General features: G+C 40.6%; 1 protein-coding gene across 1 annotated transcript; it reads left to right on the forward strand.

Annotated features, from left to right (window-relative positions):
• Positions 1-1,732: 1,732 nt before the first annotated feature.
• Positions 1,733-12,251, forward strand: trhr2 (thyrotropin releasing hormone receptor 2). The gene is made up of 6 exons (XM_076042846.1): positions 1,733-1,853; positions 4,692-5,392; positions 6,144-6,276; positions 6,607-6,758; positions 7,711-7,816; positions 11,558-12,251. The coding sequence occupies exons 2-6, from the start codon at positions 5,010-5,012 to the stop codon at positions 12,104-12,106; spliced, it is 1,323 nt and encodes a 440-aa protein (XP_075898961.1). The 5' UTR covers positions 1,733-1,853; positions 4,692-5,009; the 3' UTR covers positions 12,107-12,251.
• The last annotated feature ends 1,426 nt before the right edge of the window (positions 12,252-13,677 follow it).

Below are 13,677 nucleotides of genomic sequence, written 5' to 3' on the forward strand. Positions count from 1 at the left end.
CCCTCGAAGCAAGTCAACAGACAGGACAGCTTTTTGTGATATTTTAACGTCCCGCTTTTAACGAACGGTCATCTTCTCACTCATCTAAATGTTGTCGTTGACATAACTCGTTTTTATCTTCACAAGGACATGTTTATTTTCAAACATAATATAGTCTTACAACAGTTTTAAAGATTTATGACAATACTAAAAATCCCCCAAAAGGATTAGTTTATCATTTCAGTGCTTAAATCCTCCTACCACACACACATACAAAAAAAAGAAAAAAAAAGTGATTGCATATTGTTTTTATCATTGATATATGTTGGAGTATTCTTCAAAAAGTTAGCAGATAACGATCTGAGGCCTTCTGTGTGGTGTAGTTTGAAAGTTCAAGTGTGTCACAGGTTTCCCTCATCCCAACTTCAAAGGGTTGTGCAATAGGTTAACTGGCTACTCTAAACTGGGAATAGATGTGAATGTAAGTGTAGATAGTTGTTGAATAGTCTCCCAGTCTCTTAGGCCTACAATGAACTGGATAAACCATTATCCACCTATGTCTGGCATTGAACATTCATTCATCCAGGACTCCAATAACCCTAAGTGGGCAAAAACTCAGGGGTATACAAAATGGAGAGACTTTAAAAAAAAATGTAATTAATGACTGACTGTCATTTAATACTTTTGGACGCCCCCCACCCCCCCTCCCCTTTTAACACAAACAGGACCCATGTTAGTGCAAATGATTGGAGAAATGAAAAAAGACAGAGTATCTATTGACGTTTCTCAAATCTTGTGCTTTACCTTTTAACGGGTGTATATAAACAAACAGATTTTGTGATTTATCGTTGTTGGATTGTCTATTGTTTGTGATATTATCGCTATTGTTGGCCATGTATTATATACTCTATTATATTACACTTTTAGTTATTTTACTAAAACACATTTTTATACTGGTGGCAGTTACTATTTTCCTGCTAACTTCAAATAGGCCTACATGCTCTCTTAATAATGCAGAAAATAACAACGCTAAGAAGTGCTCCTTGGCTAACCAAGAGACTGAAGTGCACAATTTGTTGCTGCAGGAACCTCAACCCTGCTTCCAAATATTGACCACTAGAGAGCACCAGTGCTCTTCGGGCTTTCAGATTTTAATGAACGGTTTTACTTGAGGAGTGATTGTTTTAGTTGTCTTATAATAACAACGTAATGGCAATATATGCACGAGTTTATCCACCGAGTTTTATAAAGATACATATTTACTGTGAACTGTAACATTTGTACCTTCAAAAAACAAAAAAACAAAACAAAAACAAGAACAGACATGGTCAAGTTTGAGTGAAGAGAAGTGAAGAGAAGGAAAAATCACTGCGGCGTGGTTTAGCGGAAGACACAATCAAGATAAATTGTCACTGGCAGAATACATGTTAGAAAACATCCTTTAATCGTCTTAAAAACGAAACATCCAAATTGCATTTTAGTGCATCAGAATTCAGATTTGATTCACAAATACAGCAAATTTGCTGACATTGAAATTAATATCTTCAACACTGATAGTTTATAGGGAATTATAATTGAAAAACTAAAATAGGAATTGAACTTCCGTGTTTTATTGGTTCATTTTGCTTTACCTTTTTCAAAAGAAAAGATAAGAAAAATGAAAAGGGTGTCTCATCACTGCGCCTTATTGTGAAAGGCAACAGCGCTGCTTCCGTGAGGTGTTTACTGACACATCTCAAGCACCGGTAGACGGGCTTAGTGTGATGTGATGAGTTCGGCATGGCTTTGGTGTAGCCGGCTTTCGACTGTCATGAAACAGGATTAATTGCTCTCTCGTTTTAAAAGGAAATATCAAGATGTTCCGCTCCAAAGAGGTAGGTAATTTACATGATTACTCTGTTATTCCCTTGCTAATGAGCAAGATGAAACACAACTTTGAAATGCTTATTAATGTCTGTCACCTTTCAAATGTGTAACGATATTTAGATCTCAAGCTTAAAAATAAATAAAAAAATAAAAAAATAGAATAAGAGAGAAGCATAGATGTTGAACCTGACAGGCGCCGCATGAGTTTGATTATTTGATCAATTTCATAAAAACACCAAAAAGAAGACATTTCTATTTTTAGACATTCTAATTGCATCTACTTTAAAGACATGCAAGTTCTTTGAATTGGTCTGTCAGGTCTCAAAAGACAGCTTTTAAATCAATAACAACACACAGCTCTTTCAGTTATTATATTAAATATATGAGTCACACTTTAGCGCAGAGTCACTTATAGAGACAAATAACCGCCCACAGTCACACTCAAACCTGCATCAAATTCAGATTAACCAATTGGTTCAATGTGCATGTTTAAAATGTGGTGGGTGCAGTAAACCCTGGTAGTCCCCTGGCAGGCACAGGGGGACCATGCAAACACCACACAGAAATGTCCGAGTGATGGAAATTGCAGTTTTCCTCGCTCTTCTTAGAAAACTCAGCCTGTATTTTCTGGCTCTTGGAGACTTTTGGCGACTATGACCCGCAACCATGCACCGTTCTTCTTGTCTGATCATAAATCTCCTTCCGTCCGAGCGAGTCAGAGCAGATGTTTATACCCCCGTGTCCAGTGTGAATGTGCAAAGCTTGAAATTCTTTTTTTACAATTCTTTTTGTAATGTAGTTTGTTTTTTTTACGTTTCAAGTGTTATGGTTAAAATGGTCACTTTGTTTCTATTTATTATGGTTATGGTTACTTATATGGCTTTTTTACTTGTCATTTGTTGTCCAAATGTGGACCATAAAGTAAGACTAAAAACTAAACCAAATGTAAGAAAAAAGCAAGAAGTTATTCCAGCTGAAGTGTTTCTTTTCTCTCAAGATGCAAATCAACTTTGTCGTTCTAAACACATTAAACATATTTGTTTGTCTCCCCTACGATGTTATTCTCTCTCATACAGCCCGTCTGTGTCCATTACAATTAAACGCACATGTCCAGTTGTGCAGATTAGTTGATGACATCATCTAGGACCTCTGGTGACTTTTAGGACAGCCAATAGCTGGCTTTCTTACCGGGGACACTCAATCTATGTCTTAACCACAGTTCTGCAGCAATGTTGGGGTTTCTTCCAGGCCTTGCCAAGATTTTCATGCATTTGTCAAAAATCACGGTTGTCTTCATCGTTCTTCTGACTGCAGTGTTTTGCGAACTGCAGTCTGCCAGCAATTTTTTAAAAATGATATCAGAATGGAAAACTGGAAACAGACAGATTCACATGACTGCACATAGGTATAAAAAAAACCAGACACATGGATAAAAGTTGCAATGCCCATAAGCATGTCTGCTAATCAGCGACAACTGGTGTCAAGAGGTGTTTTTCCCACCATGCACATGAAGCGTTAAATCCCTTCACTGTCGTTACCACAAGGACACTTCATGTTCATCCTAAGACTTTCTTTCTTTAATATTAGACTCGTGGGGCCTTGGGCAACATGGGTAGCGAGCATGGCTGGCTGCCTGGCTTTGGGATGGCAGCATAGTGGAAGTAAATTACTTTTCACTTTATGTCCACCTCAATTTATTAGAGGCAGGTCTCAGGAGGGGTAGCTAAGATTCGAGTTTGACTGTGCTGGAAGAGGAGCAAAAGGAGCTGCCAAAAGGTGTTTTCAGAGATAAACTATTAATTATGTGTATTCCTATCACGGTACCATGCTTAAATTTGACTGAGACTCGTGAGACTCTTGAGAACCATTCGTTCTCAAATGTTTTAAGAGGCAGTCTGCATGCCAAGGTGCCTTGCTGTCATACTCGTGAAATTATGGAACTGATTGGAATACCTCAATTCCGTGATCTTGAGGGGTTTCACAATACTTATAGCCCACGCATTGCTACATAAGTATGCTCCTTTACTCAAAAGTCAAATTTGTTTTGCGCAAAAAATTTCTCTGAGCACACAACCCTTGGAAAGCACTCGTGTGTTTGCATTGATTTTAGATCGAACGACCGTCATGGTTAAGCATCACAAGCAACAGAAACAATGCTAATAGATGCTAAAGTGTGTTAACTACAAACTGACATCTGTTGGAGCCCAAGCTGTCTTTAGACTTGCCCTTCTTACTGCCCTCAAGTACGGTAACATATTAATCAAGTGAACAAAATCTGGAGACAAGAACAATCTCAGATATGAAAGAAAACCATTGCTACCATTTTGAATGAGTGGCAAATACAAAATAGATCAAGGGGTCTCTCAGTACGCTTTGCATCACAGTGGGATTGTAAACAGGCCGATCCTTCTTCTGTTACAGTGATATAATATACTGAAGTGAAGTGAAGGCTAAGCCAACCTCTGAGCATGGGTGAATTCCAAGGTTGGCCTCAGGATAAGGAGAAGTTAGTGCACAGAGGGCAACTTGTACCTCCTCCTCCAGGCCAATATCAACTTGGCCTGTTCATCTTCTAAACACATCCTTTCAGCAGCAGCATCCTGTCAAGCAGCTACATTTGAACTCAAATAACTGCCAACTGTCATCTGACTGTCCTTCATATCCGTGTACTGGACAGGGAGCAACAGACTTTGGGCTTAAAAACAGATGTAAATGGATTCTATGCAGAGCTGAAGACATGGTGTGCTTTTGTGTGCTGACATATCACTGCACAAAGACATACCTAAATTGGCAACCCACTCAATTTCCATCACAATCAACTAATTGTACACTTTTCATTTTTTTAGGTAACCCACTCGGAGCCTGGCTTGATTTTCAACGTGGGATGGTTACATTGAACTTGTTGTTTATCATAGCAGTAGTAATAGTTGTCATAGCGAGGATCTGAAGACAGACAAAAGGTCATTTAAAAAACATAAAAACACTTCAAAATGTTCCATCTTTCATTCATTGAAATGAACAATAAATAAAAGGTTTTGCTTTACAAAAGGGAAGAAAACATGTTGACGCTTCAGAGTGACGGCCAAGGATCCAGCCTTACTGAAATAAACACAGCAATCGATTAAGAAAACCTCGGGAAGAACACAAAGCCGGCACAAGCAAACATGACCAACAACGTGAGCTCCGGTGACGATTCCCCGACCAACATCTCGCTGAGCGCCAGGATGACTGTGTCGGAGCTGCTGGAGTACAAGACGGTGTCGGTGTTCCTCGTCCTACTGGTGTGCGTGGTGGGCATCGTGGGCAACATCATGGTGGTCCTGGTTGTCTTCACCACCCGCCACATGAGGACACCCACCAACTGTTACCTCGTCAGCTTGGCCGTAGCTGACCTCACAGTGCTGGTGGCCGCGGGGCTCCCCAACGTGTCTGACAGTCTGACGGGCACCTGGGTGTTTGGCCACGCCGGGTGCCTGGGGATCACCTACCTCCAGTACCTGGGTATCAATGTGTCCTCCTGCTCCATCACTGCCTTCACTGTGGAGAGGTGAGCCTGTTTTGTTCATGTGTTATTATAAAGTTTTAATTATAATTTATTTTGTGTGTGTGTGTGTGTGTGTGTGTGTGTGTGTGTGTGTGTGTGTGTGTGTGTGTTTGTGCATATTTTACAAAGCAAAATCAAGTCTAAAGGATAAAGGATAAAGGATAAAAGATTACACACTGGACCTATGAGTGGTCCAGGATATGAAGGTCCTTCATATCCTGGACCTATGAAGGTCCAGTGTGTAATCTTTGGCTTGATTTATGATTTTTATATTGGTAAAAGCTTAAAATACTGCCCATAAACACATTAATAAAAGTGTATAATTGCAGTAAAAAAATAAAAGTCATTTGGTTTTCCAACCTTTAGAATGGTTCTAATATATCTATATAAGTATATACATAAAGCAAGGGTCTTATACCCAGTCGGCTGCCATCTTGCACCACCATATTTCTAAGGCAGCTGGTTTGGACAATACAGCCCCACCTGACAACACTTTTCATAATTTGGGTGCCTGCTCACGTCTTCAAATAAACCAACAAAGAAGAACAAAGAAGAAGGTGGACATGTTTACTGTAGCACACTGGCCAGCTCAGGAGGGGGAGGGAGAATGAAAGACACTGCAATGTAAAATGTAACCACTTGATGTCGCTCTTTCTTCTTCAAAATCTCCAAATATTGCACACTGAACCTTTAACCTTTAGTACAACCCTGTACTTCTAAAGGCGGTCTAACCTGCTTCCCTCTGTCTATGCAGGTACATAGCCATCTGCCATCCGATGAAGGCCCAGACTGTGTGCACGGTGTCCCGGGCCAAGCGTATCATTGCTGGGGTTTGGATCTTCACCTGCATATACTGCATGCTGTGGTTATTCTTAGTTGACATTCAGGTAAGATGATTCCACTTAATTGACATTATTTCAAAGAATTGGCCTGTATGTTTTTTGTTTCTTGAAAAATACTATTATAAAAATAAAAGCTGAATAAAAGCACAGACTGTAAAGCTTTCAGTAAGTGCAGAAGTCATCATACATTCATGATTGCTAAGACCCTTTTTCACAAATGTCCTCATTCTATTGCAGTGGAATGCATAAAAGGTTATTAAAAAGCGTTCTTCATTTTCAGAGAGTGGCTTTTTGTGTGAACCTCATCCCTGAGTCACTCTGACTTTTTCTCACAGCATCAAAAATCGTCAATAATGGTTGTGGTGTGATGTTCAGGTGGGCCAGGATGGGCATGTGCAGTGTGGATACAGAGTGAAGCGGGAGCTCTACCTGCCCATTTACCTCATCGATTTTGCCATTTTCTACGTGATCCCGCTGCTCCTCGCCATCGTGCTGTATGCCTTGATAGCCAGGATCCTCTTCCTCAGGTAGTGCAAAACAATTCAGCAGATCATCTAAAAACAATGCGGTCATTTGTTCTTCTCTACGTATTCACAAATCTTGCTGCTCTTGCTTTTAGAAATGTGACTGTGCTTCTGAGCTTTATAACACACAGAGAGGACGAGTCACAGCATTAGCTGCGTTTCCGTGAAAGTTTTTCGCAAAATAAAAGGGATATTTCAAAAAATTTAGACAAAGTGCAATTGCCATTTGCAGGTTTTTCCATTGAATGGTGTGAAGCGCATTCGCGCTAAGTCTCATATAATCTCGTCCCGCGAGACTCCACTTTGGATGGAGGCACAAAACATTTTGCGATAAATTTGCAATTTGATGTTGTTTGCTGTTGAGAATGGTTGTTATATTTTTCTCTTTGATTATTTGTAAAAAAAAAAAATATTCTGTCTCCTCCTCCGTCCAATCGCAACGCGCCATTTCCACTTGAAGTGAACTGGTCGCGTGACCCCGTACGTCACGTCTGCTGACGTGTAAATGCGAAAGAAATGTTTCCGTGACACTTTTGCAATAGACCTCTATATCGACGCATCTGAAAACCACCTCAGGAGAGCGTAAAAAACGTTTAGCCATATTTCAGAGGTTTTTCGAAGTTTAGGTGTTTCCATTACCAGTTTTTTATTGCGATATTTAGCTTTTGCACAATTCGGGGGTGATGGAAACGCAGCCACGAACTGCAAATTGAAAAGTAACAACAACTTCTTCCAACTTCCAAAACTTTTCTGAAGGGCTCAACCAAAAAGATTCCATGATACTTCACATCAGTTTAGGTCTGACTTACCTTTTCTCAATAGGTCTGGTGGAGACACTCTCACAAAGCTGGGAGGGACCTGTCTTCTCCAACCTCCAAGCCAAAACAGTTGATGCCTTTCAGGACGTCAACATTGAGGGTCAAGCACTATAATCCCCCCTTTTGTGTACCTCCAGCTCTCTGACCAATCACCCAGACGCTGGTGCCACCACACTGCGTCGGAGCTGCCGGGAAGCTGGTGAAACAGGAAGAGGAGGTCGCGCCCTTTCCTCCAGGAAACAGGTTTGCGATCCCTCCTTTTCTTTCCCGTTTACCACTTTTGTGCCCTCTATTCCTGCAGCCATATCATGAGTGGCGGGAGCAATTACTTGGTGTTAGCTCACACACATTTGACCCGAATTGATCTTGAGCTCGTGTGTGCAATCCACTCGGACAAAGGCCACGATTCCTTCTTAATGGTGTCGCGATGATGTGTTTGCCATCTGCTGCCTCCGAAGGGCCGTCTGCATGGCTCTCTGTCTCAGCTCTGATAAAGCAAAGCAATATCTCCTCGTCACACTTCTGTGGCTCACGGCTCGTGCCAAAGTCATGCATTTACGATGAGTTTCTAACTCTTTCTTACTATTGTTTGTTTGATACAAACGGTTATGTTAAGCCTCAAACACTATTGGAAAATATGTATTTAGTTGGAGTTAGAATATTTGAGGACCTTGGGTTGCCCCCATTTTGTTTAGCATGAAAAAAATTGAGAGCTAGACCGAGAGAGCTGTATCACATTGTTGGGTGCAAAGTTTGAGCAAAGAGTTTATTGATTTTTTTTTTCCACTTCAGATTTAACTGTCTTTTGTAAAAGTAACGCAACCTTGAACATTGGACGGCTTGCGCACTTTGTTCGGTGTGAAGGCAACAGCCTACGCAGGCAAACTAGTGTGAAAGATGAGATCCTAATCTCATGTGTTCTAGAAGGTCGATTTTGAAGATGTGATTTGGGTTTTACAATGACTTGTGAATAACACTGTGGCTGACTTGACTCCCTTTTTCCTCAGTAGACTCTTTATTCCCTCTAATTCCTCTTTTCACCTGCTAACTCAGTCCGATGTCGGTTTGATAAACGGCTGCGTGCAAAATAATACAGATTTATAAATCACGTTGAGAGATCCGTCCGCTGTTTTAATCTCTGACATTCTTCACCTCCGTCATCCTCCCCAGCGCGCGGGGAGGGAAAGGTGCGGTAGCGATGCCCAAATGACAAATCAGTATCAGTTACATCACGATTCTCTTTTCTCTTCATATTGTGCAGAATGCCCATTTATAAGAGGGTTCCTATTATCTTTTCATTGTTTTTAATCTAGTAGTCAAATATCAGACTAATTTTCAGTTTTGCAGTTTCAGTCATAATATGCATATTTTATATTATCACTAAGATTTTTTTGGCCTCACAGCACAAAGATAGTGTAAAAATGGAGAGGGCAAATGGTAGGTATGCGCATAATATGTGTTGACCACATTTGTTTTTCTATAATTAACTCTTAAGTAGATGTGGTTATTAAAAAAAAAAAAAAAAAAGAATGAACAAACCAAAGAAATTACAGCCAAGTGAAAGGTTTCCACTACTTAAAGGCTGGCTTGAGAAATGGTCACAAATGGACGGTTTCTTGTGCGAGAAGCATTAGTGGTGACTGATAAGACTAACTGTCAGGCTCCACACACCCCAGCCAACGCCGCGCCCCCCCCCCCCCCCCCCCCGACCTCCCATCGCCCGCCCCTACCCCTGATGAGGGCTGAAGAAATGTGGAAAGCGTTTCTATGGTCACCGGCCATTTAAGGAGCGCGCCGCAGTGTCGAGGCATTCTGAGGCTTTTCCTTCACAAAGACGAAGAGACTGAGCCCGTCTATCGTTGTGCCATTTCATGTTGGATTTTATTGTCACCAACACAAGATAGGATGTTCCGTCGCTTTTTTGGACACTCGTTTTCTGTTGTGTGCAACAACAAAAAAAAGAGCAAATGCGAAGGGAAAACACTGCAAAATACCACCAAAAAATACAACTGCAAGAGAGAGAGATGCTGCAATTTCCCGAAAAACAAAATCCAAGAGTGCCAGCACACTAGGGGCACTGGACCTGAGACCTCAGTCTTGTGGGGAAAGTCCCTCTGTAAAGATATTTCACAGCACGCTTTGAAGAAGTTCAGCTTTCTTTTGAGAGGTGAAACAAAAATGTACTTTTTTAACCGCTTGGCTTCAGTCTTGTACAATATTGATGAGGAGCAATTTGAAGGTGAAGGATTTGAAGAGCTTTGCTCTAATAAATAATTCTATTTTGAGATGAAATAAGTCATAAATATTTTGCAATGAGACGTTCCTCAAGAAAGGGGATATTAGTGGACTGATCACTAACCTCATGTTCAAAGATTGGGATTACTTTTCACAATGTGTCAAATATTTCCTCATATGAAACAATTAAAAATTAGCCTTACATGCATCTTACGTGATATATAGATAATAAAATCCACCCCAAAGACATGTCAACAAAAATTCCACGATGCATTAATTGATAGAGGCATTTGGATATTTCTGCTTCTGCATCGTTTATGTAACCGCAGCATTTGCGTGTGTTTTACGTATTTGAGTGTTCTTGGTTTGGCAGCATTTGCACATTTGCAGCATGTTTGCCCTTGCCGGCCACCGAGCCGTTGGCATTTCAATCACTCAGAAGATGAACCCTTTTCCTCTGATATGGTCATTATATTGTAATGAAGCAACACATTTTTTGCAAGCAGCATCCAGCAGCAGCAGCAGCAGCAGCAGTAGTAGCAGCCCTCTTTTATTCATGAGGCAATATAATACAAAACATCCCTTTAGATGAAATGTAATGCAATGTAATAGTACTGTTGTGCTTTGCAGACACCCAACTCTGACACTTTAAAATCCAACAATGACTAAATTCACCCATTGAGCTGGAACATACAAATGCGTTTTTGCAGATTATTTTTGACGATTTGACTTTGAGTATAAATATCCCATATTTGTCTGTGGATTATATTCAACATTTTATGCATGAATAATATCCTACTTCATATATTCATAGATACATCTCTTTGTTAAAATACAGAATTTCAGCAGCCAGTGTTTGAGTTAAACCGAGGCAGAGGACACAATGATGCAGTGTCATAATGGACTTTATCAAACCACAGCCTGTTTGATAGAAGCAGCGGGTCACAAACAGGTTAATCAATCACAATCAGACAGAGGTACAAAGGCAACCGGCAGAAAATGATGGACGGGCTCAGGCAATACACAAAGGACAAGTGGAAGAGTGCTGAAACTCCGACACAGGGGACAAGACAATCTGGCAATGAGGGTCAAGTAGAGAACAGCTATTTTGGATGAGTGTTGGGAGAATGAGGTCCAACACATCAGGGTGGGGCAGGGTAATCTCAGTTGGCGGGAAAAGAATACTGGAGGTGGAGAGGTGGCGACAACACGTGGGGAAGACAAGACTTTCAAAATAATATGGGAAATGATGCAATAAAAGACACAAACTACAGCAAAATAGACCCCGATGACCCGAACATACATAAAGCAACGCTGTTTAAGCATATTTCAACTAAATATAGTACACGCTCAGCAATCCCACATATACCTTTTTATACTCATGAGATAAAGCGTCATCTATCTACTTGTGTATAATTCATAAATCAACTCTTTAATTAGATTCAATTATGTAAATTCAATTAGTTAGGTTTAGTTTAATTAACTAAACCTTACTTTCTGTTTTACTTTGAGATCTAAGTTAAATTTTTAAAAGAGAAATACATATTTTTAGGAACTGGACATTTTGCTTTTTCATTGATTGTACTCCACTTCGTTTTTTTCAAGATATCTTGACAAAATGGTCTCTTGTGTTTTGGGTCTTCTGTGAGCAAGTTTGTTCCCACATGGAATTGATTTCATCATCACTGGCCGAGGATTTACTTCAAGGCGTTTGATGAAGTGTGTCTGTGTTTCTCCTCTCTCTCTCAGGTAACAAAGATGTTGGCGGTCATAGTGATCCTGTTCGCCCTGCTCTGGATGCCTTACAGGACTCTGGTTTTGATAAACTCTTTCGTGACGACGCCCTACCTGAACGCCTGGTTTGTGCTGTTCTGTCGGACGTGCATCTACGCCAACAGCGCGATAAACCCCGTCATATACAACGCCATGTCTCAGAAATTCCGCTCTGCATTTCGGGGGCTGTACCACTGCCAACGGCCGGAGGGAAATCAGAGGATGCCATCGATGATTCAAGTCGGCTTTAACGCTCAAGTCCGGTACCCCCGCACTCAGGTAGATCTCAATGGAACCAATGAAAAAGCAAGGGGAATCAACCTGAGCCTCGCCTCCGACGTGACCGCTAAACTAAATGGAAGCAGTCATCAGGAGACGGCAAAAGTCAAAAGAGAAGAATCATCCGGTGACGTGGCGCTGGATTCTTCTACACTGGCTGCACCTGTAACTCCTGATGAGAAACAGGAGAAGCCCCCACCAAGCAATTCCATTAGCCTTTCGACTAAGGATGCTACAAATGAATAGCTAACATCCTAGTTCATGACATGATAAGGATTTTATGGCAGAATTGGAAACAGTTTACAGAACCCCAAAATCCCACAGTAGAAATAAAATGCAAAAAGTGAGAACGTGTTACAGTTAACCCCCAGATTAATTCAGATTAATCCACAAATTTTTACGACTTGTTTGTACAGTCTAAAAGTTTTGCTGTTTTTGGTCATTATAGCTACTATACTAAATTTAGCTTTATCAGAGACAACCAACTATAAAATGAAAATGTGTGTCTGCGTGTGTGTGCGTGTTTAGGCTATTTGAGTATTAGTAAACCTATTTGCAATTGTGTTGTACAGCAAAAACCAAACAAAAACCAAAACACTGTATGAATTAGAGAGCATGGCTTCTTCGGCTTAGTTCAGTATCTGAAGCATAAATAGTTGTTTGCAGACTTTCTTTAGAGACCTGTAGGCTATGTAAAACTGGAAATCCTAAGGAAACTTAAAATCTTTTAGTACCAGTCCAACACCAGTGTCGACGGCATCGTCCCTGGAGTAAGGAAGGCTGTCACAACCAACATCGTTCCACACCCTGTGGACAGAACTTGACTGGGGTCAATTTGATCCTAAAACAGAATAATGACTCCAATACACACTCACTAAAACAAGCAGCGGAGCATCATTGCGACTGCAGTGGAGTGGCCGGCAGCGTCTCCAAAGCTAAACTCCACTGAGCTGTTGTGGGAGCACTTTGACGGTGTAGACTCGCACACTCCATCAAGTGTACTGCACGGTCCAGGAGGCATGAGCTGAAATCTCATCAGATTACCTTGGAAAAACTGGCTGCTCGAATGCCAAGGTCTGTCAGGCTGCAGTTGCCACAAAAGGTGCGAATGTGTAAAGATTTTCTACACTTGTACTGTACATTAATATTCTAATATGCTCAAAAAGATTTACCCTGAAAAGAAGTCATCATTCTTGAGTCAAAACAAGGCCTTTGTGTTGTCGCAGCTGACTTTTGCCCCCACTGGACGTTATGAAGTTACAGTTCTGTATTGTATTGATATTTTATTAAATCTAATTTGCTCCGTGAATGGTTTCTTCTGTATATGAAAGTGTTTTGCCTTTGAAAGCATGCACTGTACGGCACTTTTTACATATTTTTTTTTTTTGTACCAGTAAATGTGTTGGAATAAAACATTCCCTTAACATAAAAAAAAAAATGTAAATGAAAGCAAGAACTTGCCACAAAGACTTATATTGTTTTCCAAACCACGTAACCTTTCCAGGTAATGACTAATACTTGATCAGTATTAGTCATTACCGGGGGGAGGATTTTTAAAATTGCATCCCCGCTGTATATGAGTTTAAAAATGAGATGCTGCACTTTGTGAAATAGCAGGTTTTTTGTGGCTCCAGTACGAGGTTTGAAAAGTTCTCATGAGTCGGCGTACCCTTTAATTTGTGAATGAGATTTGTCCCGGCAGGCTTGTGTCTTTGTCATGCTAATCCAGTTGCCCTTTTGCAATATTGTGTAATTTGTGAGATAACTGTCAGCATTGCATTGCAGTGTATTGTAAGATGATTGAGGCAGAAATGTTT

This window comes from Nelusetta ayraudi, unplaced genomic scaffold, assembly GCF_046127955.1.
Source record: "Nelusetta ayraudi isolate G7.1 ecotype Tasmania unplaced genomic scaffold, CSIRO-AGI_Nayr_v1 ptg000071l, whole genome shotgun sequence".
Classification (NCBI taxonomy): domain Eukaryota; kingdom Metazoa; phylum Chordata; class Actinopteri; order Tetraodontiformes; family Monacanthidae; genus Nelusetta; species Nelusetta ayraudi.